The sequence below is a fragment of the Schistocerca serialis genome, chromosome 2, assembly GCF_023864345.2.
Source record: "Schistocerca serialis cubense isolate TAMUIC-IGC-003099 chromosome 2, iqSchSeri2.2, whole genome shotgun sequence".
Taxonomy (NCBI): domain Eukaryota; kingdom Metazoa; phylum Arthropoda; class Insecta; order Orthoptera; family Acrididae; genus Schistocerca; species Schistocerca serialis.
Genome location: NC_064639.1, coordinates 1,037,927,484 through 1,037,954,462, shown reverse-complemented (window position 1 = coordinate 1,037,954,462; position 26,979 = coordinate 1,037,927,484). Strand labels below are relative to the sequence as shown.

The following is a 26,979-nucleotide window of genomic DNA, read 5'->3' as shown; positions in this document are numbered from 1 at the left end:
ATATGGTAACAGTTCTGGTAGCGAATGCATTGAAGTCAACATTGCCTAAAGCTTTCTCTAAATCTAAACGCACATTCGCCTTTCTTTCAACGATCTTGACGTCTGAGGGTATTGAGAACCTCTTGTATACCTTACATATTAGGTGCAATAGTTTTATCATGGCTAGCGCTCCCAATGGTCAAAGTAAATATGAGGGAACGACGTCTAGTCCTGGGGCGTTGTTTCGAACTAGGTTTCCCAGGGCTCTGTCAAATTCTTCTCGCTATATTCTATCCCCCATCTCATCATCATCTAATTCTTCCACCACCTATAATTTTGTTTCCAAATTCATTTCTCTTATATAGCTGTTGTAATTATTCCCTTATTTGCTTAGTACTGACATATCATCGGAATCCCTGACCTCGATGTTGAGATAAAGGAAATGGAGGATTTTTTTTTTCGCTTCCATCTCCATCCTTGTCCATTAACGCTGTCCATCTCCCGCCCCAAGGCGGGGCTAACGATTGCGGTTCGCGTGCGGTCCCTTCTCTCTGAACTGGAGTCCTTCCCTTTACCACCTCTACTTGAGGTCCGTTCACTTTCGCCTCCATGGTGTACGCCTCGGCCGCAGCTTCGTCTGGACCTTTCACGTGACCCTAAGGACTCCGTTAACCCTGCGGCTCTCCACTGTCACTTCCTCTCGATTCTTGACGTGTGCCGCGCGGGATTAGCCGAGCGGTCTCAGGCGCTGCAGTCATGGACTGTGCGGCTGGTCCCGGCGGAGGTTCGAGTCCTCCCTCGGGCATGTGTGTGTGTGTGTGTGTGTGTGTGTGTGTGTGTGTGTGTGTGTGTGTGTGTGTGTGTGTGTGTGTGTGTGTGTGTGTGTGTTGTTTGTTCTTAGGATAATTCAGGTTAAGTAGTGTGTAAGCTTAGGGACTGATGACCTTAGTAGTTAAGTCCCATAAGATTTCACACACATTTGAACATTTTTTTCTTGACATATTCTGGGGCTCTGAAGGGGTTGACACCGACTGCTCGATGGCTGAGGGTCGCGTTGGCTTTGCCTACGTCCACGGCGACCACATTGAACAGCATTTCTTACCCGATGGCTGCATTGTATTCACTGCAGAGCTGGTGGACATTTCTCGTGCACTTCAATATCTCTGTTCATGCCCCGAGAGTCTTCCCTTTTATGTACTGACTCCTTGAGCAGCCTGAAAACTATCGACGAGTGCTATCCTCGTCATCCTTTGGTAGCGTTCATCCAAAGAGTTCATCTATGCCGTGGAACGGTCCAGTCGTTCACTGGTGTTCGTCTGGACCCCTGGTCACGTCGGAATCCCCGGAAATGAACTTGCTGACAGGCTACACGGAAAGTACTTCTGGAGATGGGCATCCCCGCAACTGACCGGCTTTCGTTATTACGCCGCAAGGTTTTTCAGCTTTGGGAGACGGAATGGCAAAATCTCAGTACGCACAACAAACTGCTAGCCACTAAGGGGACCACGAATGTGTGGAAGCCCTCGATGAGGGCCTCTCGCAGGGACTCCGTGGTTCTCTGCCGGCTCAGCATTGGCCATGCCTGGGCTACCTCCCGCGCCGTGAAGACCCACCTCAGGGTCGGTGCGGCGCCCTGTTGACAGTGGCCCATATTCTGGTGCACTGTCCTTCTTTGGCTGCCCTGCGACGTCATCTCTGGTTGCTGGACTCGTTATCATTGATTTTAGCAGACAACGTCTCATCGGCTGATTTGGTTTTACGTTTCGTCCTTGAGGGTAGGTTTTATCAGTCGATCTGAGTTTTAGCGCATGTCCTTTGTCCGTCTGTGTCCTCCACCCTAGTGCTTTTAAAGTGGATGTTTTAATGTGTTTCAGGGTGGCTGGCATTTCCTTTTTATTTTCGTGGTCGGCCAGCCACTGTAATCTGATTCCTTGTTTTACTCTCTCCTGTGTCTTGCATCTCTCTGTTGTTTTATTGTTCCTTTTAGTGTTCGTTGCCTTTCCTTCGTTCTTGTGGTCTTTCCTTTCTTTCCGTTTTGTGTTATATGTCTTGTCTGTTTTATTCTCACACTTGTGGCATTGTTTTATTAGGAACAAGGGACTGATGACCTCGTAGTTTGGTCCCTTTCCTCCCTCTTTTGAACCAATCAACCACTAACGCTGCGCTCGGCGCTCTCGTCTTGTGCAGAGGACATCCGGCTGTACTTCGGCGACTCGGTGGCGCTATACTTCAACTTCGTGAGCTTCTACACGACGGCGCTGCTGGCGCCCATGGCGCTGGGCTTCCTGCAGCTCTTCCTGTCCTACGAGACGCTCGCCTTTTTCTGCCTCTTCAACGTCATCTGGGTCACCGTCTTCCTAGAGGTCAGCACTGCTAGCTTTGTATGGTGCTCACCCCGGTTTGTGACTTGTTTTTCGTTCCTTCTTTAAGAAAGCAATATACTGTGTAGTTCAGATAATTTAGATCTATACTTCATGCTAATAAGAAGAAATTACAAAGGTCGCTCCGCAATGACCTCACTATTACTGCCACCTTATGTGAATAACTTACAATTTTATTTGACGCAAAAGGTATAATTATCCTGTTGTACAAGCGATACGAAAATGTTTTTCTATTTAATTTATTTATGTTTTAACCGAACATAGCAGAATGAACAGAAAACGTGGATGCGACTCTGTCAAAGCTATTAACTGGTTCCAGAATGAGATTTTCACTCTGCAGCGGAGTGTGCGCTGATATGAAACTTCCTGGCAGATTAAAACTGTGTGCCTGACCAAGACTTGAACTCGGGATCTTTGCCTTTCGCGGGCAAGTGCTCTATCATCTGAGCCACCCAAGCACGACTCAAGCCCCGTCCTCACAGCTATTAACTGGTATTTTTACAAACTGCCTTCCGCTGGATTTTTGGAAGCTACGCCTTATCCAGTTTTTTCAAAAAATAAAACGGCTCCAGAAGTGCGATGTTCCTGTAAGGAAATCTTTTTCTGAAAAACATGTTGACATCGAATATGAGCTGAAGCATTTGTGATACGTCCACTGACAATAGCACAAAAATATCCAGGTAGCTATGATTGAACAAGTTTATTAATGAAAGATGAATAGCACATCTGCCAACGGCTTTGCCGCTGGTAACACCGGTTCCCGTCAGATCGCCGCTGTCGGGCTGGGCTAGCACTTGGATGGGTGGCCATCCGGTCTACCGAGCGCTGTTGGCAAGGAGCAGCAATTTGATTGAGGAGCTGCTTGACCGAGAAGTAGCGGCTCCGGTCTCGTAAACTGACATACCACCGGGAGAGCGGAGTGCTGACCACGTGGCCCTCCATATCCGCATCCAGTGACGCCTTTGGGATGAGGATGACACGGCGGCCGATCGGCCCGATTGGCCTTCGTGGCCTGTTCGGACGGATACTCAAATGTGGATACTCAAATGTGGATTCAAATAAAACATAAGTCCTCCTCGAAATAGAGCAACAACATTTCAGGCAGCTGAAGGCCAGTGAGACTGTCACTGAGTCTTAAGTTCAATAATCAAACACAATAGAATGCTCAGAGTTAATATACAAACTAAATGAACAAAGCTTATGCCCCATAGGGAGCAAAGTTGTCTAAGTCCAGTGTCTACCCATTTGAAAGTTAAACAGGACAAAAATTCCGAAGTTCACAAGTCTGCCATGTCAAGTCTCCCTGTCTTCTTCAGTGAGGCGGCCTCAAACACTCTTAGTCCACAGCTGGTAGCTCGGGGGGAGGGGGGGGGGGGGGGGGTTGGGGGTCGGGGGTCATGAAGTCGGATGTGAATAGCAACGGTGATGTGGAGGCGGCTCTTGAGTGAGAATCCTGATTGATGGAATCCTTCCGGAATCGGCGTCTGACGCAGCAAACCTACTCCTAGCGAACTGGTCTGGTCCGAGCGCTGCCCTAAATATCATTTGGCGCTAGGATACAGCCGGCCTATTTTCGATCACGTGTCTTGCAGAAGAGAGTAGATTTATGCGGCCTGCGGCCTCTAGTGGTGCTAGAATTGCCTCACGGTTGACGGTCGGGTCATCGCCGTCTGTCTTCCAGAAAATTGTCCCCTATGTGTTACGCAACTTCAGAGCTCTGCTGTGATGTTCGTTGCTGACACGACAAGCGTTAAGCTTCGGTAAAGTATAAATTCTTCTCTGAAAGTAATTATCTAGTGTTTCGGCTTACGACAAGGAGAAACATGGAGATAAACACAGCAGACAAGAGTGTAGAAGTTTTTAAATGCAGTGTTAGAGAACAGTGCTGAGTACTAAGTGATTACCTATCATTACCAGTGAGGAGCTACCGAATAGAATCACTGGGGGATGGGGGAAGGGAGAGGACACATCATTTGTGGCAAACATAACTAGAACAACAGAATGGTTGATATGGCACATCCTGAGGCATCAGGAACTACTAAATTTGTAATGGTAGGAAGTTTAAGAGGTAATAAATTGTAGAGGTGAAGCCAAAAATGGACTGTACTAAGCAAGATAATGGAATGTAACCTGCAGTAGCTATGTAGAAGTGAAGACACCTGTGCAAACAGACTAGCAAGGAGAATTGCATGAAACCATTTGTCAGCCTAAGAACAGTATCAACAAAACGAAACTGTACTGAAGAAGACAGAAAGGCCTAAGTTTCTGGACGTACTTTTTTGAAAGTTTCAACTGGAAAAATCGTACACAGGAGCTGCAAAATGTTTCGTCTATCTGCTAATATCGTAAGAATAACTGCAAAGTTTGGGGAATTGCAGTCATTAAATTAACAGATTTTGTGTGTTTTCATAAGCATACGTTTTACTGTGGTGGTGGTGCATATAGTGAGTACTTGTGTTCCACAATGACCTCCACTCAGTTGTTACGCTCGCGGAAAAGCGGTTGATCGACATGATGTAGGTCACTGAATCGTCGCCGTTAGTAGTCCACTGCTGTGTGAGTGACAAGGGATATTACTTCACGTCCCAAGAAAGCTGCTGTTACCAGAAAAAGGCTGTGACTGTGCTTCATGAAGCTCCTGGCATCTGTAAAAGTGGAGCACAATAATAAATAGGGAACTGGTCTGCTATTATTCCCATCCAAATTGGTATTCCAGTTCTCCCCAGATCGATTTCATGACGACTGTACAATGGCTTATTATTTTCTAGGCTGCTCATACGGTCCATTTCTAAGGCTCCCCTTAATGCTGGGTCAGACTTAAATGGAGTGCTTGAACATCTTGATGGGTATCAGTCTCACTACAGCTGAAACGTGTGCTCGGTTGAATTCGGATTCTTGTGTCGAGGGAACAAGGAAGATATTACAGAGCCAAAAATATTAGAGGTAGTGGTAACTTTGGAAGAAAAATGGAGTGAGAGGATCATGAGCTAGGCAAGACCACCACTGCTAGTGTAGTCTATATGGTCTGCACAGATTTCTGTTTTTCTTTAATAGCATTTTTATGTTGTTCACAATTGCACCATATTCTAAACTTTTCATGCTAATAAGACCATAGAAATATGGTCTTTTCCGAATTTACTTCTAATCAAAAAGCGATTCTGGTAGCTGGAGGTGTTTGTTCATCCCATCTTTCGAGTACTACTTCTGATATTTCCATAGAAACTTTCATTCCCTAACACATATTTCTTTAGAAGTCAATCACTAATTTTCAAAGATTTCACTTTAAAAATGTTTTGATACAATCCAGTTCTTTCATCCCCTATTTTATCTCCTTAGGGGTTGAATTTTCAAAAACTCTGAAATACTTTTTTACATCCAACCGAGAAGTCAAATAGATATTGCTTTAAAAATGTTTCATTAGCACTCCAGTAATGATTTATTTAAGAAAAAGTTTCAGCCCATTATTACACCCGTTAGTCGTTGAATTCTCAAAAATGCTGAAGCAAGTATTTTTGTATTTCTGACTGAGAAGCCAAATACCGATTTTCGTAGTTATAGCTGCGAAATTACCTTAAAATCGGTATATTTTCAAAAAACCTCTCATCTCCATTTCAGGCCCTGAGGGGTCGAATATCGAAAAATCTTCGAAGTTCAAGTTTCTACTGTTAGCGGCTTGGACTGGATGATGATGATGATGATGATGATGATGATGATGATGATGGGTCAGCCAGTTAGAACATTTCCTTTCACATAGAGAGATAATGCGGGAACATATTGGAACATTGTATGGTGTCGAAGAGGCTGATAATTTAAAGGGCGAGAACGCTCTCCTCACAAGTCAGCCTGCATTGCTGAGACCAGGGAAAGTCAGGACTTCGAGACAACACGGCGGCTTACATGTGTGGAAACGTCACGAGAGATTGCTGGTTGTCACACACAATTTCTTATGATCATTGTAGCTTCACTGCTTTATAGATGAAAATGAGTCATTAGTGGGAATTGCGGTTCATTTTGTTTTCACCCATTGCAGTTGTTAATTTTATTACTGTCGTCAAGTGTAAGCTTCATCTTCACAACAGTTTTCACCGGGGAATCAATTCACGTGAAGCTCTGATTAATATTCCTGCTTACGGCTCATACGAATTCGAAGTTCACCCTGGTTTATTATCTGATGTGCAATCAGTACATTTTGCCTACTCCAGTCTTCGTATAACATTATCCTGTAGTTGTTGTGGCCTTCAGTCTGAGGACGTGTTTGGTGCAACTCTCCATGCGAGTCTATCCTATAAAAGCATCTTCATCTCTACGTAACTACCGTAACCTTCAACCATTTGCGCCTGCTTACCCTACTCAAGCCTTGCTCTTCCTCTAAGATTTCCACCCCGCCTCCCCCCCCCCCCCCCTTACACTTCCTTCCATCACCAAACCGACAATTTCTCGATTCATCGGGATAAATTTCTTTTTCCCCAATTTGTTTCAGTACCTCCTCGTTAGTTAGATTTATGCATCTAACTTTCAGCACTACGGGATGGTTGCAGTTAAAAGTTCTCTGCTTGAGAGGGCCCCCATGAAAAACGAGTGACTGCAGGGCAATGAAACTATAAACCATTTAAAGATAAACATAATAATTTCCACATGAGAGGGTTCAAATCTGGTGATCTTGGTGGTCAGTCAGATTGGAACGATCGGTAAATGTTTCGGTTTTCTCCAAAAGTGTTACGAAGTAATAGTTACCTTGCGATCAGTGTGAGGTGGAACTCCATCGTGGACCAAATAAATTACTACAAAGCACCTCTCTCCCGGGGAGTAGGGATCGCATGTTGGCGAAGAAAATCACAGTAACGTGCGTGTTCACGCTGCATATCCTTGATACTTGGGGTCCGATTTCCTCAAAGAAAAATGGATTACTCATAAGCTGTGCCACGAAGCCACACCACACGGTGGCGCTTTCGCTATGCAGGGGAACTTCATGAACGTTCGTTGGCGATACGATCCCCAAATGCTACAACTGTCAATGTCCACTTCCCCAATGAGCGCGAAGTGTGCTATATCACTCTACAAAATGTTAAAAGGCCATACGTCGTCAATTTCAGACCCTGCAAAAAACATGAGAGAGAAATACACTCGAATGTCTACGTCACGTAGCAAAAATTCGAGAGTAATGTGAAGTTTGTATGAATACCATTTCATACTTTTTCACAACACTTTTCGAACAATGTATTATGGAATGCTCAGGTGTCCTGACACTACTCGTGCACCGCATGAAGATCGCTGCGTCGAACATTCTCGGGCCTGGCAACAGCAACTTCTTCACCAATTTGTGGCGCAATTGACCTCTCCCAGGAACAAATCGAATCATTGGCGGATCGTTCTAAAGTGCGTGACCACCAAGATCACCAGATTTGAATGCTCTCGTGTAGAAATTACAAGGTTTTTAATGTTTTATTCGTTACTTCTCTTTCGCATATCCTTAAAAATGTTTCCCCAAAGTTTCTTTGCCGTACGGTTTCTCATTTTACAAGAGGGCCCTTTAAAGTAGTGAAAGTTTAATAGTAACCCTCCTGTATTTGTAGCACCATATTCTAAAAGCTTTTATTCTGTTCTTGTCTGAAATATGACTGTCTGCGTTTCACTTCAGTACAAGCCTACACTCAAGACAAATACGTTCTACTTCGGCCATCATCAGCTGTTTCGCTGCGTACATAGCAAACTTATCTACTGTATTTAGTGTTTCATTTCCTAACACAAATGCCCGAGCATCTTCAGATTTAATTCGACTTCATACGATTAACCTTGTTTTACTTCTGTTGATGGTAATCTTGAAATTATTTTCAAAATGCTACCCATATTTTCAGATGTTCGAAGTACATTTCCGTCTGATGCACTTCAGTTCCCTCGCCAAATTTTTCCTTCTTTTCGCTTTCTTCTTGCTTATTCTACAGATTGAATAATATTGAGATGTCTCATTCGCTTCTCAACCACTGCGTCCCTTTCATGTTGTTCGATTTTTATTACAGCAGCCTGGTTTCTGTACAAGTTTTTAAATAACGTTTCGTTCCCCGTACTTCAGCTCCTCAGGATTTCAAACAGTATATTGCAGTCAGAAATGTGAAAGGTTTCCTCTGATCTACAGATGCTATAGACATAGGTCTGCCTTTCTTTGACTTGTCTTCTAAGATGTGCCGTGTGGTTAGTACTGCCTCGCGTATTGCTACATTTCTCCGAAACCCAAAATGATCTAGCCCGAGATCGGCTTCTACCAGTTTTTGCATTCATCTGTAAGTAATTCATGTCAGTATTTCGTAACCATGACTTATTAAAAGTAAAGTGATAGTACATTAACGTTCTCACTTGTCAGCGCTCACCTTTTTGGAATAGGAATTACTATGTCTGTGTTGAAGTTTGCGGGTGTTAGACTGTGCCATATGTTTCACACTACGTGGAATAATTTTGTCGTGGCTAGCTCTCCCAAAAATCTGAATGATTCCGAGGGAATGCCGTCTGTTCCAGGGGCACTGTTTCGACTTAGGTCTTTTCGTGCTCTGTCAAATTATTCTCGCAGTTTCGTGTTTCCCATCTCATTTTCGTTCTCACAAGATATTTTTTTTTTCTTCCTGAGGGCTCCGTGTTCAGAGTTAATTGCCAGTAACCGTATCAAGGCATTGATAGTAGTGTCTCACTAAGGTAGACATAAAATTATCCTCAAAAAGATAATTTTATTCACCTTTAGCCATTAGAAAAACACTGTGTAGATAGCTTCCTATTAAATGTGAGTCGTCTTAGGGGCTAATAGAGTGACTGAAAAGAAGTTGTGACGGAAATAACACAGAAGCGTAAAATTAGATAAAATAGGGCAAAATGGATATGAAAATAAAGTTATTTGGAAACTCGGATAGTTTGAAGCAGGCGTATTCGTTTCTGTCTCCTTAAATTACAACAGACGATGATAGTGGAAACGATTAATTAACTGAATCTTGGTGAATTGGAGTACAGAAGCAAGGAGCTGACAGGTGCTAAGCGTACTCTGGCCCATGTTCAGACTCATATCGTAAAATTATCGACCTTTATTCGTACCTAAGGAGTTAGTGAATAATGTACTTATTGCGCGGTCCAAGAAAGCAAAAGCCAATGGACGTGAAAATTCCCGCTCAATCAGCCTTGTGTATTCAATAACAATAGATGTTCTAACTTGGGTTAGAATATCGTTTTGTCTTTTTCATTACTGCGCATTTTCAGTTGTATGGTATACCCCGTCAAACGAACGTACTTGAGTTAGTCAGAACTTGGGTTGGTCACACTTCATTAAAATAGTGTTATGTGGAGGATGGACTTCAAACATTACACGAAGTGTTGCATGAAAAATTTGTGACTTAACACACACTTCCAAGTATAAAGTGTACTGAGGTAAAGCACAGCGACATCTCGTGACCAGCTGGAATAAATACACTATTCAACCGTGAAATAAGAGATTCGATGTTGGCATAACCCTCCAACGAGTTATTGCAATAAATTTACTCTTCTTTGAGATTTCACCACGTAACGGTGTATTTTCACACTGAATTTTTTCGATCAATATATCACTCTGCTTCAGTGTGCTCGTCACAGCATTTTGTTCCAGAATTTTCGAACTGGAACATGTCTGATTAGCTCAATCATTCAGGGGAGTGGAAACTTCAATTTGTGATCGCAGCCTACCGTGTAATTTAATTTGCTGAAATTTATTTTGCGTGTCCGATCTGAATATGCATTTATTTGGCGTCGTCCACATAACGTATTTTAGTCGTATTTATCAAATCAGTGATAATTACTAATAACATTAAATATGGAAAAATGGGAGCCAGCTGCACGTGGACTAAATCCCGTTAAGCCTTGCAGAGATCATATTAACAACCTAATCTGTTAACCACTATTACAACTTCGACTTGTTTCCGTACCCTTAAATCCCGTATCAGATATACATTCAAGTTGTATTGCTGTTCCAGTTTGAGTAGGTGTACTGCAACCTTTTCCTTAATTCTCTAGAATATAGTTTACACATATTTCCGTGGTTAGGATTCTTTCACTAACATGCAAAACCAGTTACTGCATTTAGTTTACCAGTTTGATTTTATTCACGTTTACGAAACCGTGGTTGTTAAGATCAGAGGTAAAATGTAGGCTCATAATACAAAAGCTAAAACTGACGTTTTTCTTAGGAGCAAGCCTTCCTTATCAGAATTATCCAACAAGAATGTTATAAAAGCAATATCAAGATAAAAATCGAAGTATCAACAAAAACATTAAGAATCCCTTGTTCACTTCCGTTGCAACCGTGTCTTCCTAAAATTACGACCTGTCGATGAAATAAACTAAAATGAACCTGCGTATGCAGTGTCACTGCAATAGCTAGTACTTATACCACCAGGGAAGACACACCCAGATAGAAACACATACGTAGCGCGACTCGGCACTTAGTGTGCATAATCAAGAAATCAAAGATAATGCACACACCTGCAGAGATGTACGGGAGTTCTAATCTCGTCACTAGCTGAATATCTACAGAATTTTAGGAAGACCCGGTTATTTAAGGAGGTCGTAATGAGTTTTTAATACTTTTACTTATATTTTTATCTTTGTCACATTCATTAGTCTTGTAGAATAATTCTGACGGTTAAGGCTTCCTCCTTTGAAAAGCGTCAATTTTAGTCCTTTCTCATTGTGAAAAGTGTCTGACGTTGTTTTTAACTCTGATGTTACCAGTGTTTTCTTTTCGGAAATCCGTTTAACTTGAAAGACTTGATTTTCTGCCCTCTTTGCTGGTTTCCACAGAGGTTGTTAGAGGCCATCCTCTCTCTTTCACTCCAACACTGTTTGTATAAAATAAAATACACACAAATACATTGTATATGTAGTCAAGTCCCTTGAAATCGACAGCTAAAACACTGCCAAAAACCTGGATTCGGTAAGGAGTGAAGGGCTGAACCCGTACATAAGTGAATTCTCGAGTATTTTCGTAGGTAGGTTATCATAATCACTGCTTTGATTAGAAATCAAGAATCAGTGGGATTAGTATTCTTAGAGATTCCTGTCAACGATTGTTCTATGCATAGCAAGTTGTTAATGTGAACAGGTTTGAAAATGGGATGGCAATTAAAGTCTCAACACACATTCACAGAATACACTTTCCATGCTGGGATAAGACATAACGCTCGCACTCTGCATTTACAAAAAATCCTAGATCTCCGCTTTGCGATGTGGATTATATTAGTATGCCAAAATCAGGTTTAGAGAGTAATCGGATAGTTTTAAGAAAACCCTTGTCTAACAATAAAGAGAAAGAGATCAGATAAAACAAAAACATAAGGCTACTGTGTATCTACGAACCTCTCAATAGCTTTGCGGGGAAAAAAATTCTAAAAAACTGGGAATAAGATCTAACATATTAAACAGTGACTTTGGGGCAGCAAGTGAAATAAATAAATGTGAATCCTAATTAAGGAATGTTTCAAGAACGGTTGCTCTCTGCAAAATATTGAGTGGCCTAAAGGAACACAGGAATCATAAAATAAAGGGCAGATTAAGGAAACTGTTGCACATAGCACGCCACAAGAATGCAGGCGGTAGAATACCGGAAGTAATGACGAATTAGCGTCACATTGGTATAAGATCAAGAGGCAGACCAAAGACAAATTGAAGCGACTACGGAAACAAATGAGAAATGTAAAAAGCGAAATACTAATACATCAGGACGAAGTTGTTACAGTCTTGCATAAAATGTAACACATAGCTGAAGCAAATATGCCATTCCGCAGCGCGCCCACTTATCGTCGCTGTTATAACTTATTACCTTACGTCCACTGTGTCAGCCTTTAACTCCCATAATAGTTCTAGATACAGGCATTAAAATTTCAACATGGTTTCGCGCGATATAGGTCCGAGATTGAAAAGAAGGAGCAAAACATCGAATTTAATGATACGAATTTTTTCTCACGTGCTATAAACTCTCCATTTCAAATGTTTTCGCGCTAATGTAAAATCAGCGTCTCCAAAATCGTGAATAAAATTGTGTGTCTGTTCTCAATTCTAAAGTTGGTCCGAATAGTTGTGGTAAGTGGTGTGTCCTTGCCTCTGAACAAACTTTCCCAGCCAGTTGTAGGATATCCAGTTTAAGGAATCCGAAAGACGGCCCAGTTTTGAGATTTTTAGCATTAATAAATGAGAGATAAGCGATAGAAAAAGTCTAGAAGCGAATCACATTCGAACTAGGGATGTTTGAATATAAAGTTCTTTACTTACCGCTAAGCCGTTAGGATACAATAGTTACCATGTCAAAAGGCACAGCGAGTAACTTTCTCTCTCCATTTCGCATCACTTAAGCCAAGTTATTCATCACGGGTCGAGTATACATATATGCTTTATGTGATGACTAAAAAACGAGAAACCCGTTTGCGAAAGTGCATATACAGGAGAGCTACATTATAGAGCGTCTCTATAAACTACTGGAAGGCAATCCTGAACAGAAATATATGTGTTTCGCAGAAGAGTCTTTCAGCATGATCCCTATGGTTTATTGCCCTCAATTCTTCATTTCTATTGCAAGGCATTGAAAACAGAACGTAGGACCAGCACTCACATTAGTGAACGGTATATAAGAAAGTGTTAACAAAGTGCAAAAAAACGAAGAAGCTTTACGCGTTTCAGTGACAGTATTATTCTCATGGAGAAAAACACTGTTGCTGGAAATGATTCTAAATACAACACATCTAGGAAATTTTACGTCCAATTTTAGTTCTAGAGTATTAAAATATTCGACCTTGTCGGTATTTAGTCATAATACAATCCCCTTTACAAATGATGTAAGAAATGTTGTTATATTTTGTCGGGTAGCCAGTTAGTCCCTCCCCCCCCCCCCCCCCGCCCTGAACCAAGGACCTTGCTGTTGGTGGGGAGGCTTGCGTGCCTCAACGATACAGATAGCCGTATCGTAGGTGCAACCACAACGGAGGGGTATCTGTTGAGAGGCCAGACAAACGTGTGGTTCCTGAAGAGGGGCAGCAGCCTTTTCAGTAGTTGCAGGGGCAACAGTCTGGATGATTGACTGATCTGGCCCTGTAACACTAACCAAAACGGCCTTGCTGTTTTGGTACTGCGAACGGCTGAAAGCAAGGGGAAACTACAGCCGTAATTTTTCCCGAGGGCATGCAGCTTTACTGTATGATTAAATGATGATGGCGTCCTCTTGGGTAAAATATTCCGGAGGTAAAATAGTCCCCCATTCGGATCTCCGGGCGGGGACTACTCAAGAGGATGTCGTTATCAGGAGAAAGAAAACTGGCGTTCTACGGATCGGAGCGTGGAATGTCAGATCCCTTAATCGGGCAGGTAGGTTAGAAAATTTAAAAAGGGAAATGGATAGGTTGAAGTTAGATATAGTGGGAATTAGTGTAGTTCGGTGGCAGGAGGAACAAGACTTTTGGTCAGGTGAATACAGGGTTATAAATACAAAATCAAATAGGGGTAATGCAGGAGTAGGTTTAATTATGAATAAAAAATAGGAGTGCGGGTAAGCTTACTACAAACAGCATAGTGAACGCATTGTTGTGGCCAAGATAGACACGAAGCCCATGCATACTACGGTAGTACAAGTTTATATGCCAACTAGCTCTGCAGATGATGAAGAAATTGATGAAATGTATGATGAGATAAAAGAAATTATTCAGGTAGTAAAGGGAGACGAAAATTTAATAGTCATGGGTGACTGGGATTCGAGAGTAGAAAAAGGGAGAGAAGGAAACGTAGTAAGTGAATATGGATTGGGGCTAAGAAATGAAAGAGGAAGCCGCCTGGTAGAATTTTGCACAGAGCACAACTTAATCATAGCTAACACTTGGTTCAAGAATCATGAAAGAAGGTTGTATACATGGAAGAACCCTGGAGATACTAGGAGGTTTCAGATAGATTACATAATGGTAAGACAGAGATTTAGGAACCAGATTTTAAATTGTAAGACATTTCCAGGGCAGATGTGGACTCTGACCACAATCTATTGGTTATGAACTGTAGATTAAAACTGAAGAAACTGCAAAAAGGTGGGAATTTAAGGAGATGGGACCTGGATAAACTGACTAAACCAGAGGTTGTACAGAGATTCAGGGAGAGCATAAGGGAGCAATTGACAGGAATGGGGGAAAGAAATACAGTAGAAGAAGAATGGGTAGCTTTGAGGGATGAAGTAGTGAAGGCAACAGAGGATCAAGTAGGTAAAAAGACGAGGGTTAGTAGAAATCCTTGGGTAACAGAAGAGATACTGAATTTAACTGATGGAAGGAGAAAATACAAAAATGCAGTAAGTGAAACAGCCAAAAAGGAATACAAACGTCTCAAAAATGAGATCGACAGGAAGTGCAAAACGGCTAAGCAGGGATGGCTAGAGGACAAATGTACGGATGTAGAGGCTTATCTCACTAGGGGTAAGATATATACTGCTTACAGGAAAATTAAAGAGACCTTTGGAGAAAAGAGAGCCACTTGCATGAATATCAAGAGCTCAGATGGAAACCCAGTTTTAAGCAAAGAAGGGAAAGCAGAAAGGTGGTAGGAGTATATAGAGGGTCTATACAGGGGCGATGTTCTTGAGGACAATATCATGGAAATGGAAGAGGAGGTAGATGAAGATGAAATGGGAGATATGATACTACGTGACGAATTTGACAGAGCACTGAAAGACTGAAAGTCGAAACAAGGCCCCGGGAGTAGACAACATTCCATTAGAAGTACTGACAGCCTTGGGAGAGCCAGTTCTGACAAAACTCTACCATCTGGTGAGCAAGATGTATGAGACAGGCGAAATTCCCTCAGACTTCAAGAATAATATAAAAATTCCAATCTCAAAGAAAGCAGGTGTTGACAGATATGAAAATTACCGAACTATCAGTTTAACAAGTCACAGCTGCAAAATACTAACGCGAATTCTTTACAGACGAATGGAAAAACTGGTAGAAGCCGACCTCGGGGAAGATCAGTTTGGATTCCGTAGAAATGTTGGAACACGGGAGGCAATACTGACCTTACGACGTACCTTAGATGAAAGATTAACGAAAGGCAAACGTACGTTTCTAGCATTTGTAGACTTAGAGAAAGCTTTTGACAATGTTGACTGGAATGCCCTCTTTCAAATTCTGAAGGTGGCAGGGGTAAAATACAGGGAGCGAAACGCTATTTACAATTTGTATAGAAACCAAACGGCAGTTACAAGAATTGAGGGGTATGAAAGGGAAGCAGTGGTTGGGAAGGGAGTGAGACAGGGTTGTAGCCTCTCCCCGATGTTATTCAATCTGTATACTGAGCAAGTAGTAAAGGAAACAGAAGAACAATTCGGAGTAGGTATTAAAATCCATGGAGAAGAAATAAAATCTTTGAGGTTCGCCGAGGACATTGTAATTCTGTCAGAGACAGCAAAGGACTTGGAAGAGCAGTTAAACGGAATGGACAGTGTCCTGAAAGGAGGATGTAAGATGAACATAAACAAAAGCAAAACGAGGATAATGGAATGTAGTCGAATTAAGTCGGGTGATGCTGAGGGAATTAGATTACGAAATGAGACACTTAAAGCAGTAAAGGAATTTTGCTATTTGGGGAGCAAAATAACTGATGATGGTCGAAGTACAGAGGGTATAAAATGCAGACTGGCAATGGCAAGGAAAGCATTTCTGAAGAAGAGAAATTTGTTAACATCGAGTATAGATTTAAGTGTCAGGAAGTCGTTTCTGAAAGTATTTGTATGGAGTGTAGCCATGTACGGGTGTGAAACATGGATGATAAATAGTTTGGACAAGAGGAGAATAGAAGCGATCGAAATGTTGTGCTTCAGAAGAATGCTGAAGATTAGATGGGTAGATCATGTAACTAATGAGGATGTACTGAGTAGAATTAGGGTGAACAGGAATTTGTGGCAAGACTTTACTAGAAGAAGGGATCGGTTGGTAGGACATGTTCCGAGGCATCAAGGGTCACCATTTTAGTATTGGAGGGCAGTGTGGAGGGTAAAAATTGTAGAGGGAGCCCAAGAGACGAGTACACTAAGCAGATTCAGAAGGATGTAGTGTGCAGTAGTTTATTGGATATGAAGCAGTTTGCACAGGGTAGAGTAGCATGGAGAGTTGCATCAAACCAGTCTCTGGACTGGAGACGATGACGACGACATGTCTGCCATGTGTGCCGACAGAGCCTTGACATATAGGCCAACCAAGAAAAGCAATGGGAAGAAGAGAGGGAAGAAGAGAACCGCATGGTGCACCTACATTACGCCAAAGGAACAACATTCGAATCACTTCCTTTTGTTGTTGAGACTGGAGAATCTCTTGCTTCGTGATTTCTGGATGTGGAATGAATAACAGGAGGCCCTACTCCTTCCCCCCCCCCCCCTTACCGCTCCCCCCCCCCCCCCCCAAATCGATGGCGTCTCATCATCTAGAAATCCGATAGAAGAATTTTCAACCTCTACCACTGATTTACTTCAACGCGTTTAGGTGGCTTGTTGGGACCAGGCGAAACTACTGCCATCCGGTCAGAACTGTGGGTTCTTAGATTGTTCTGGGAGAAGGTTCATAGTGCTAGAACACAGGAAATTTTAGTTCATTTTATTACATAACAGAAAAAAAGATTTACTTGGACACCGTTTGCCACAGGAGTACTGGGTAGTTTAAAACTGTTATAGATTAGCAGACCATCACTAGATGCACTAATTAACAAACTCTTCACTTGAGTTACAATGTTTAACTTCAAGGACAGTAAAAGTTCATCTGAAATCTTAGCAACTTGTTGGTTCTATGCTATAATGCTGACTGCTGTAACTGAGGTCTCGAACTGGTGCTAGCTCCGGCATGCTAGACATTAAATTGACCTCAACTTCAGGGCGCTGTAGAGCTGGTCTTCAGGAGCGCCTGCCGTACATTGCTGCGGATTGCAGTGAACCCTTGCTGATGTCTGTGGTATCGACACGTATTTCCAACTTTGAAGTGACAACACGATCCTTGTATGATACCACATTACTGAAATCCTGATTTGTCGTAATGGCGTTACAGAAAATAGATTCTCTCCTAAAGCAACACATTTGGTACTCACAAATCCATCAAATACACATAAATAAATTGTATTTTCTTTTGACATTGCGAATGTCAGTACAGATACTGAATACTGAGACCTGCTGCTCTTCTTCTATAATGGTATCATCAAAGACTCTCTCAGCCCTGAAGTATGTTACCGAGCGACGTCGCGGAGTGGTTAGCATACTGGACACGCATTCGGGAGGACAACAGTTCAAACCCGCATCAGACGATCCTGATTTATGTTTTCCGTGATTTCCGTTATCGCTCCAGGCAAGTGCCTCGATGGTTCCTTTGAAAGCCCAAGGCTGATTTCCTTCCCCATCCTTGACACATTCTCAGACTGTGCTTAGACTCCAATGACCTCGATCTCGACGGGACTTTAAACCAAATAACCCTTCGTTCCAGAAGGATGTTCTCGCTCGTGCTGAGTGTTTTCCCGAAGCTGGATAGAGGAGATGAGAGAGTGACGGGTGGTGATTCTCGGCAGATGTGGAAGCGGCGGTGCAGCGAGCTGGCCTTCTCCTGGGGGACCATCGACATGACGAGCCTGGACGAGCCGCGCGCCAACTTCCGCGGCCAGATGGCGCTGGACCCCATCACGGGCCGCATGCAGCCGCAGTTTCCCCGCTGGCAGACCAACCTCAGGGTGAGTGCGCCCCAACCTGGCTTGCTCTATGCGCTAGTGATACACGTAAAATAACTACTTTTACAGTCAGTGATGTATATCTGCATCTACGGGGGCATACTGTAAAGTAATTCGTCCCAGTTTTTTATTCTGTTCTCAGTATCGGTTGGTGTATTATTATATGTCATGTACACAACTGGCCATCGAAATTGCTACACCAAGAAGAAATGCAGATGATAAACGGGTATTCATTGGACAAATCTATTATACTAGAACTGACATGTAATTATATTTTCACGCAATTTGGGTTCATAGATCTTGAGAAACCAGTACCCAGAGCAACCACCTCTGGCCGTAATAACGGCCTTGATACGGCTGGGCATTGAGTCAAACAGAGCTTGGATGGCGTGTACAGGTACAGCTGCCCATGCAGCTTTAACACGATACCACAGTTCATGAAGAGTAGTGACTGGCGTATTGTGACGAGCCAGTTGCTCGGCCACTATTGACCAGACGTTTTCAATTGGTGGGAGATCTGGAGAATCTGCTGGCCAGGGCAGCAGTCGAACATTTTCTGTATCCAGAGAGGGCCTGCAACATGCCGTCGTGCATTATCCTTCTGAAATGCAGGGTTTCGCAGGGATCGAATGAAGGGTAGAGCCACGGGTCGTAACACATCTGAAATGTAACGTCCACTGTTCAGAGTGCCGTCAATGCGAACGAGAGGTGACCGAGACGTGTAACCAATGGCACCCCGTACCATCACGCCGGGTGATACGCCAGTATGGCGATGACGAATACACGCTTCCAATGTCCGTTCACCGCGATGTCGCCAAACATGGATGCGACCATCATGATGCTGTAAACAGAACCTGGATTCATCCGAAAAAATGACGTTTTGCCATTCGTGCACCCAGGTTCGTCGTTGAGTACACCATCGCAGGCGCTCCTGTCTGTGATACAGCGTCAAGGGTAACCGCAGCCATGGTCTCCGAGCTGATAGTCCATGCTGCTGCAAACGTCGTCGAACTGTTCGTGCAGATGGGTGTCTTGCAAACGTCCCCATCTGTTGACTCAGGGATCGAGACGTGGCTGCACGATCCGTTACAGCCATGCGGATAAGATGCCTGTTATCTCGATTGCTAGTGACAAGAGGCCGTTGGGATTCAGCATGGCGTTCCGTATTACCCTCCTGAACCCACCGATTTCATATTCTGCTAACGGTCATTGGATCTCGACCAACGCGAGCAGCAATATCGCAATACGATAAACCGCAATCGCGATAGGCTACAATCCAACCTTTATCAAAGTCGGAAACGTGATGGTACACATTTCTCCTCCTTACACGAGGCATCACAGCAACGTGTCACCAGGCAACGCCGGTCAACTGCTGATTGTGTATGAGATATCGGTTGGAAACTTTCCTCATGTCAGCACGTTGTAGGTGTCGCCACTGGCGCCAACCTTGTGTGAATGCTCTGAAAAGCTAATCATTTTCATATCACAGCATCTTCTTCCTGTCGATTAAATTTCGCGTCTGTAGCACGTCATCTTCGTGGAGTAGCAATTTTAATGGCCAGTAACGTATATTACTTGGTTGAATTTCCCGCTTCACTAACGCAAGCTGCAACTATCTGCCGCTAGAGGGCTCCGAATTGCAGGGTGTAACATGGCGGCGTGGAACATAACTATGTCGGTACGTGAGGAACTGCGTACTGTAACTGAATTTCTAACCGTGTAAAACGTGCCTCCGTAGGCGAATGGAAGCTTTGTTCTGTGATAATTGGATCGACATCAGAAATGTTCGTGCTTGTAATGAAGGGAACGATGGTGGTAAACTCAACGTGTTCGTCGGAACTTGGAGTGTTTCCAGAACTTAAAGAACACCTTCGAAAACTTCACTTTGACATGATAGTTATGAAACGGTGCATGAATCCGTCAACAATGTCAAACTTTTTACAGTCATGGTGTCAACAAACTGGTTTCTCCTTGGGAGAAATGTGGCGGTCGCCAGGGTCACGATGTTGAGAAATGAAAATAAATCTACGTATGAAGAATAAACATGTAGAATGTTAATAAAGTTTGCTTTATTTAAAAAAATCTTTTAAGTGTTTTCACATAAAAAATTCGGGGCATTACTTTTTAGCAAGTCCTTGTTGGCATCTATTCCGCCAGCGACGTTACTGTACATGGCGGAATTGCTTCTCATTTTCCGTCCTGTTCCAGTCACAAATGGAGTGACGGGGAGAAAGCATTGTCTCTGTACTGTGCGGGGTCTCATCTTCCTTATTTTGTCCTGACGTGAGATGACTGCTAGAAACAGTACAATTGTTCCTTAGTTTGTCGGAAATGCTGGTTGTCTAAATGATATCCTTGTGAAACTGCTAATGTGCGTATAGGGCTTCACATGAGGTTGTAGTACTAAACTACAATCATTCTCTTCAGTGTGGACTACAGTGATGGCACGACATGCGTGCTGTGCTGATGGTGTGAACTATCCAGTGCTAGTCTCTCTACCTCCGCGTAAGTACTGTATCCTGTACACACTCTAACATATTTACTGCTTTCAAGCCTCTCCATTTTTAAGCCCTCGCACGCACACACTAATATATATATATATATATATATATATATATATATATATATATATATATTCACAGATATCAGACCTAAGTTCCCTTCACGACTCAATATGTTTCCTAATTTATCGATCTCTTCTTTTCATTACGTTGTCTTACATTTCTGTTGTTGTGGTTGTTATTTTGTTCCTCTTATTTATTAATAATCCGTTTTAATTTCCAGCATTCTTCTGTAGCACCACGCTTCTAAAGATTCTCCTCACTTCCTGTGTGAAGTGTTTATCGTCACATTTTACTTTCGTTCAGATGGCTCTAAGCACTATGGGACTTAACATCTGAGGTCATCAGTCCCCTAGACTTAGAACTACTTAAACCTAACTAACCTAAGCACATCACACACATCCATGCCCGAGACTGGATTCGAACCTGCGACCGTAGCGGCAGCGCGGTTCTGGACTGACGCGCCTAGAACCCGTCAGAAACAGTGGCCGGGTTTTACTTTCGTCAAATACCATCAGAAAACATTTCCTAACATTTAAATTAATATTGTTCACGGCGTTTCTTGTTATGTCCAGTCTACATTTTATATTCTCTTTACTACGGATATCGCACGTTTATTTTGCTCGCGAGATACTCATCTACTACTTTGTGTTTAGTTTCCGAAAATAATTTCCTTAACATCACCTGACTGAATCCACCTGGATTCCATTACCCTGCTTTACATTCATTATTTATCTTATATCCTCTTTTCAAGACTATCGAATCCGTTCAATTGATGTCCCTTTTCCGCCCCCGACGGAATTAGTGTCATCGGCAATTCTCAGCTCAGTGTCATTAATGCCTCTGTAGACTAATTTGCTAACGCACCCTAGTGGAGAAAAAAAAATTATCCGTGCTATTTGACCGGAAAATGGAGAAGTGGTGTCTTAAATCTTCTGATCACCAGACTGCGTGCCAATGTCCGGAGTGTAAACCCCCCAAACCTCGCCGCAGCCTCTCTGTGAGGAGGACGCGAGAAATTGTTTACGGTTATTTGTTCATCAGATTCGGACATTACGCCCGGCGACACTCTTACTATTCTTCTAAGGAGCAGGTGAACGCTGTTCCGGTGTATACTAGTCTCCCTGTATTTCCACCATAACAACACACACGTGTGGGGAAGAGTGGGGAGGAAGGGGGGAAGGGAAAAGTCGGACATACAGATGCCTGTGGGGAAAGATATGTTAAGCACTTCTTGCGATAAATGGTGATGCGGCATATAGTAACGGGTCACCAGGCTGTGCATCAATGCTTTGGATGTAATACTAAGCTGCACCTTGGTATCAGGCAGTGGCAGCGTCTGACGCGGCTGGTAGTGACCTATTTCTCGAGTAATAACGGTAAGCTTGGCACATTATCCTCCTTTCGATGTCGCTAATGGACAGTACCTAGCATTTGTAGACTTAGAGAAAGCTTTTGACAATGTTCAATGGAATACTCTCTTTCAAATTCTAAAGGTGGCAGGGGTAAAATACAGGGAGCGAAAATCTATTTACAATTTGTACAGAAAGCAGATGGCAGTTATAAGTGTCGAGGGACATGAACGGGAAGCAGTGGTTGAGAAGGGAGTGAGACAGGGTTGTAGCCTCTCCCCGATGTTGTTCAATCTGTATATTGAGCAAGCAGTAAAGGAAACAAAAGAAAAATTCGGAGTAGGTATTAAAATTCATGGAGAAGAAATAAAAACTTTGAGGTTTGCCGATGACATTCTAATTCTGTTCGTGGTCGTGCGGTAGCGTTCTCGCTTCCCACGCCCGGGTTCCCGGGTTCGATTCCCGGCGGGGTCAGGGATTTTCTCTGCCTCGTGATAGCTGGGTGTTGTGTGATGTCCTTAGGTTAGTTAGGTTTAAGTAGTTCTAAGTTCTAGGGGACTGATGACCATAGATGTTAAGTCCCATAGTGCTCAGAGCCATTTGAACCATTTTTCTAATTCTGTCAGAGACAGCAAAAGACTTGGAAGAGCAGTTGAAAGGAATGGACAAGGTCTTGAAAGGAGCTTCAACAAAAGCAAAACGAGGATAATGGAATGTAGTTGAATTAAGTCGGGCGAAGCTGAGGGAATTAGATTAGCAAATGAGACACTTAAAGTAGTAAATGAGTTTTGCTATTTGGGGAGCAAAACAACTGATGATGGTCGAAGTAGAGAGGATATAAAATGTAGACTGGCAATGGCAAGGAAAGCGTTTCTGAAGAAGAGAAATTTGTTAACATCGAGTATAGACTTAAGTGTCAGCAAGTCGTTTCTGAAAGTATTTGTATGGAGTGTAGCCATGTATGGAAGCGAAACATGGACGATAAATAGTTTGGACAAGAAGAGAATAGAAGCTTTCGAAATGTGGTGCTACAGAAGAATGCTCAAGGTTAGATGGGTAGATCACATAACTAATGAGGAGGTATTGAATAGAATTGGGGAGAAGAGGAGTTTGTGGCACAACTTGACTAGCAGAAGGGATCGGGTGGTAGGATATATCCTGAGGCACCAAGGGATCAACAGTTTAGTATTGGAGGGCAGCGTGGAGGGTAAAAATCGTAGAGGGAGACCAGACTAAGCAGATTCAGAAGGATGTAAAGGATGTAGGTTGCAGTAGGTACTGGGAGATGAAGAAGCTTGCACAGGATAGAGTAGCATGGAGAGCTGCATCAAACCAGTCTCTGGACTGAAGACCACAACAACAACAAACAACGGTAAGCTTGGCGTCTCCGTCCCTGTTGTTAGAGACGCTTAAAGTAAGCAATGAAACGGGTTTCGCCATTTCTTCCGTTTTGCCTCATCGTTCGTCTCTTCTTTTCCGGTTTTCCCCACACTCCATGATTCACTTTCATACAATGGTGTTCTGCAGACGTACACTCTCAGAAATCCCTTAGAGGCCAATGTTCGATACTAATAAACTCCTTTTAGCATCTTTGCCTGTGATACCATTATTTTCCTCTCGCTTTTGTTTACTCTCAGGTCATATCTACACTCCTGGAAATGGAAAAAAGAACACATTGACACCGGTGTGTCAGACCCACCATACTTGCTCCGGACACTGCGAGAGGGCTGTACAAGCAATGATCACACGCACGGCACAGCGGACACACCAGGAACCGCGGTGTTGGCCGTCGAATGGCGCTAGCTGCGCAGCATTTGTGCACCGCCGCCGTCAGTGTCAGCCAGTTTGCCGTGGCATACGGAGCTCCATCGCAGTCTTTAACACTGGTAGCATGCCGCGACAGCGTGGACGTGAACCGTATGTGCAGTTGACGGACTTTGAGCGAGGGCGTATAGTGGGCATGCGGGAGGCCGGGTGGACGTACCGCCGAATTGCTCAACACGTGGGGCGTGAGGTCTCCACAGTACATCGATGTTGTCGCCAGTGGTCGGCGGAAGGTGCACGTGCCCGTCAACCTGGGACCGGACCGCAGCGACGCACGGATGCACGCCAAGACCGTAGGATCCTACGCAGTGCCGTAGGGGACCGCACCGCCACTTCCCAGCAAATTAGGGACACTGTTGCTCCTGGGGTATCGGCGAGGACCATTCGCAACCGTCTCCATGAAGCTGGGCTACGGTCCCGCACACCGTTAGGCCGTCTTCCGCTCACGCCCCAACATCGTGCAGCCCGCCTCCAGTGGTGTCGCAACAGGCGTGAATGGAGGGACGAATGGAGACGTGTCGTCTTCAGCGATGAGAGTCGCTTCTGCCTTGGTGCCAATGATGGTCGTATGCGTGTTTGGCGCCGTGCAGGTGAGCGCCACAATCAGGACTGCATACGACCGAGGCACACAGGGCCAACACCCGGCATCATGGTGTGGGGAGCGATCTCATACACTGGCCGTACACCACTGGTGATCGTCGAGGGGACACTGAATAGTGCACGGTACAGCCAAACCGTCATCGAACCCATCGTTCTACCATTCCTAGACCGGCAAGGGAACTTGCTGTTCCAACAGGACAATGCACGTCCGCATGTATCCCGTGCCACCCAACGTGCTCTAGAAGGTGTAAGTCAACTACCCTGGCCAGCAAGATCTCCGGATCTGTCCGCCATTGAGCATGTTTGGGACTGGATGAAGCGTCGTCTCACGCGGTCTGCACGTCCAGCACGAACGCTGGTCCAACTGAGGCGCCAGGTGGAAATGGAATGCAAGCCGTTCCACAGGACTACATCCAGCATCTCTACGATCGTCTCCATGGGAGAATAGCAGCCTGCATTGCTGCGAAAGGTGGATATACACTGTACTAGTGCCGACATTGTGCATGCTCTGTTGCCTGTGTCTATGTGCCTGTGGTTCTGTCAGTGTGATCATGTGATGTATCTGACCCCAGGAATGTGTCAATAAAGTTTCCCCTTCCTGGGACAATGAATTCACGGTGTTCTTATTTCAATTTCATGGAGTGTAGTAGTCATTAGTCATTTCATTTCATTCAGCAGATCCCGTAATTTTTCCTTGTTTTCAAGGGGGATAGCAATGCCATCAAATCTTATCATTGATATCCTTTCACAGCTAAACCTTTCGTTTATTTCTGTCATTGATTCTTTGATTTACAGGTCAAAAAATAAAGCAGAAAGATTGCATCCCCGCCGCACTCCCTTTAGAATACGGGCAAATATCTCTTTGTATGTATTGTACTGTATGTTAACTGGGGAGGTACAAGCGACGGAGAGGCTCCGTCCCCGCCGTCCACAACCCCACGACGACTACCGCAGTCCACTTCACCCCTCCGCCGCCCCACACCGAACCCAGGGTTATTGTGCGGTTCGGCCCCCGGTGGACCCCGCAGGAAGTGTCTCACACCAGACGAGAGTAACCCCTATGTTTGCGTGGTAGAGTAATGGTGGTGTACGCGTACGTGGAGAACTTGTTTGCGCATCAATCGCCGACATAGTGTAACTGAGGCGGAATAAGGGGAACCAGCCCGCATTCGCCGAGGCAGATGGAAAACCGCCTAAAAACCATCCACAGACTGGCCGGTTCACCGGACATCGACACAAATCGGCCGGGCGGATTCGTGCCGGGGACCAGGCGCTCCTTCCCGCCCGGAAAGCCGTGCGTTAGACCGCACGGCCAACCGGGCGGGCAAATATCTCTTGGTCTTCTGTTCTTATTGTTCTCTCTTGGTTCCTGTGCAGTTGCACGTTATGCTTCTTTCGATATCGGTAATGGAATGATCGGTAGACCGAACGACCTGGAATTCGACCGATATGTACAAGTTTTTAGGAAATCCGTTGCTTGCTGGGCAGTTACAAATGCAGCAGTTGAGTGAGGGCGTCTGTTGTCTTAACTAAACGTCCCAGCAGGCACGATGGCTACATGTTGCCTGTGGCCTGGCCACTAGAGATCCCATTCTAACAGTCCGCGTGTGTTCGTCAGCTAGAAACTCCAAAAAATACTCGGGTTGACCATCATAAACAAGAGAACTGCCATGGTGCATCGATCATCGTCGTCTTACTGCAGGGAAACGTTGCCCCTGGGTGCAGTCAGCCGATTCGCTACTGTCTGCAAGTCAGCTGCTAGAGAAGCACGAGCAGTAGGCTACCACACTGGTACCGCTCAGTAGGCATCTTCGCTTCATACTGTCTAGTGACAAACCGAAATGTGGCGTATGCTGGCGCCAGATAACCGAAATAACGCTGTGTTTGTAGGGAAGACCAGACGCGGAACCCAGCAGTTTCGTCCCCCTGAAGAGGACCACTGCAAAGACGGCCGAAATCTCTGCTTAATGTCTGCTTAATCTTTGTTTTAGTGTTTCATAGCGAAGTGGCCTGACACCCGAAAGTATTTTGTTGAGAGTTTATTTCTGTACCTCTCTCAAGTAAACCGAAAAGGCTTGTCGCAAGTCATACTTCTTCGAAAGTTTTTCACGGATTTCAGCTGCTGTTCGATTTATTCTAACAACACTCTACATTATTCCATGCAACTGTACCATACAATTAATTTTCGTTCTCAATTCATGAACACTCTGTGAAAGATTACATCCTCCCAGCAATTTACAGATTGATTCTTACAAAGAAGAAAACAGCAACTAGCATATTGATAATGCTATGTATTTACACAGTTAAAGCCGTTAAGGGTTTCGAAGCGACAGGTTCATCTTCAGACAGCTATTCACGTCTAGACGCACATTTGTTGACGTTTTACATTATTTTTCTTCTCTCTGTTCCCTTTGGGGTGAAAGATCCTTGGGATGGTTATGCCCTACAGGAAAAGAGATGTTAACACTGCTTACTTAAGCGTAACTATCCCTAATATAGTTATGTAACTATGACTAAAACGGCCCAACTTGAAAGATTTGTTTACATTGTGAT

The 26,979-nt window shown here is 43.9% G+C and overlaps 1 protein-coding gene across 2 annotated transcripts in view; it reads left to right on the top strand.

Moving 5' to 3' along the window:
- The window catches only part of LOC126458459 (anoctamin-10), a 317,839-nt gene that overhangs the window by 184,000 nt on the left and 106,860 nt on the right, over window positions 1-26,979 (top strand). For both annotated transcript variants that reach the window (XM_050095530.1, XM_050095529.1), the window contains exons 7-8: window positions 2,167-2,342; window positions 17,934-18,092. In XM_050095530.1, the coding sequence (XP_049951487.1) occupies window positions 2,167-2,342; window positions 17,934-18,092 (335 nt within the window). The remainder of the gene's footprint in view (window positions 1-2,166; window positions 2,343-17,933; window positions 18,093-26,979) is intronic.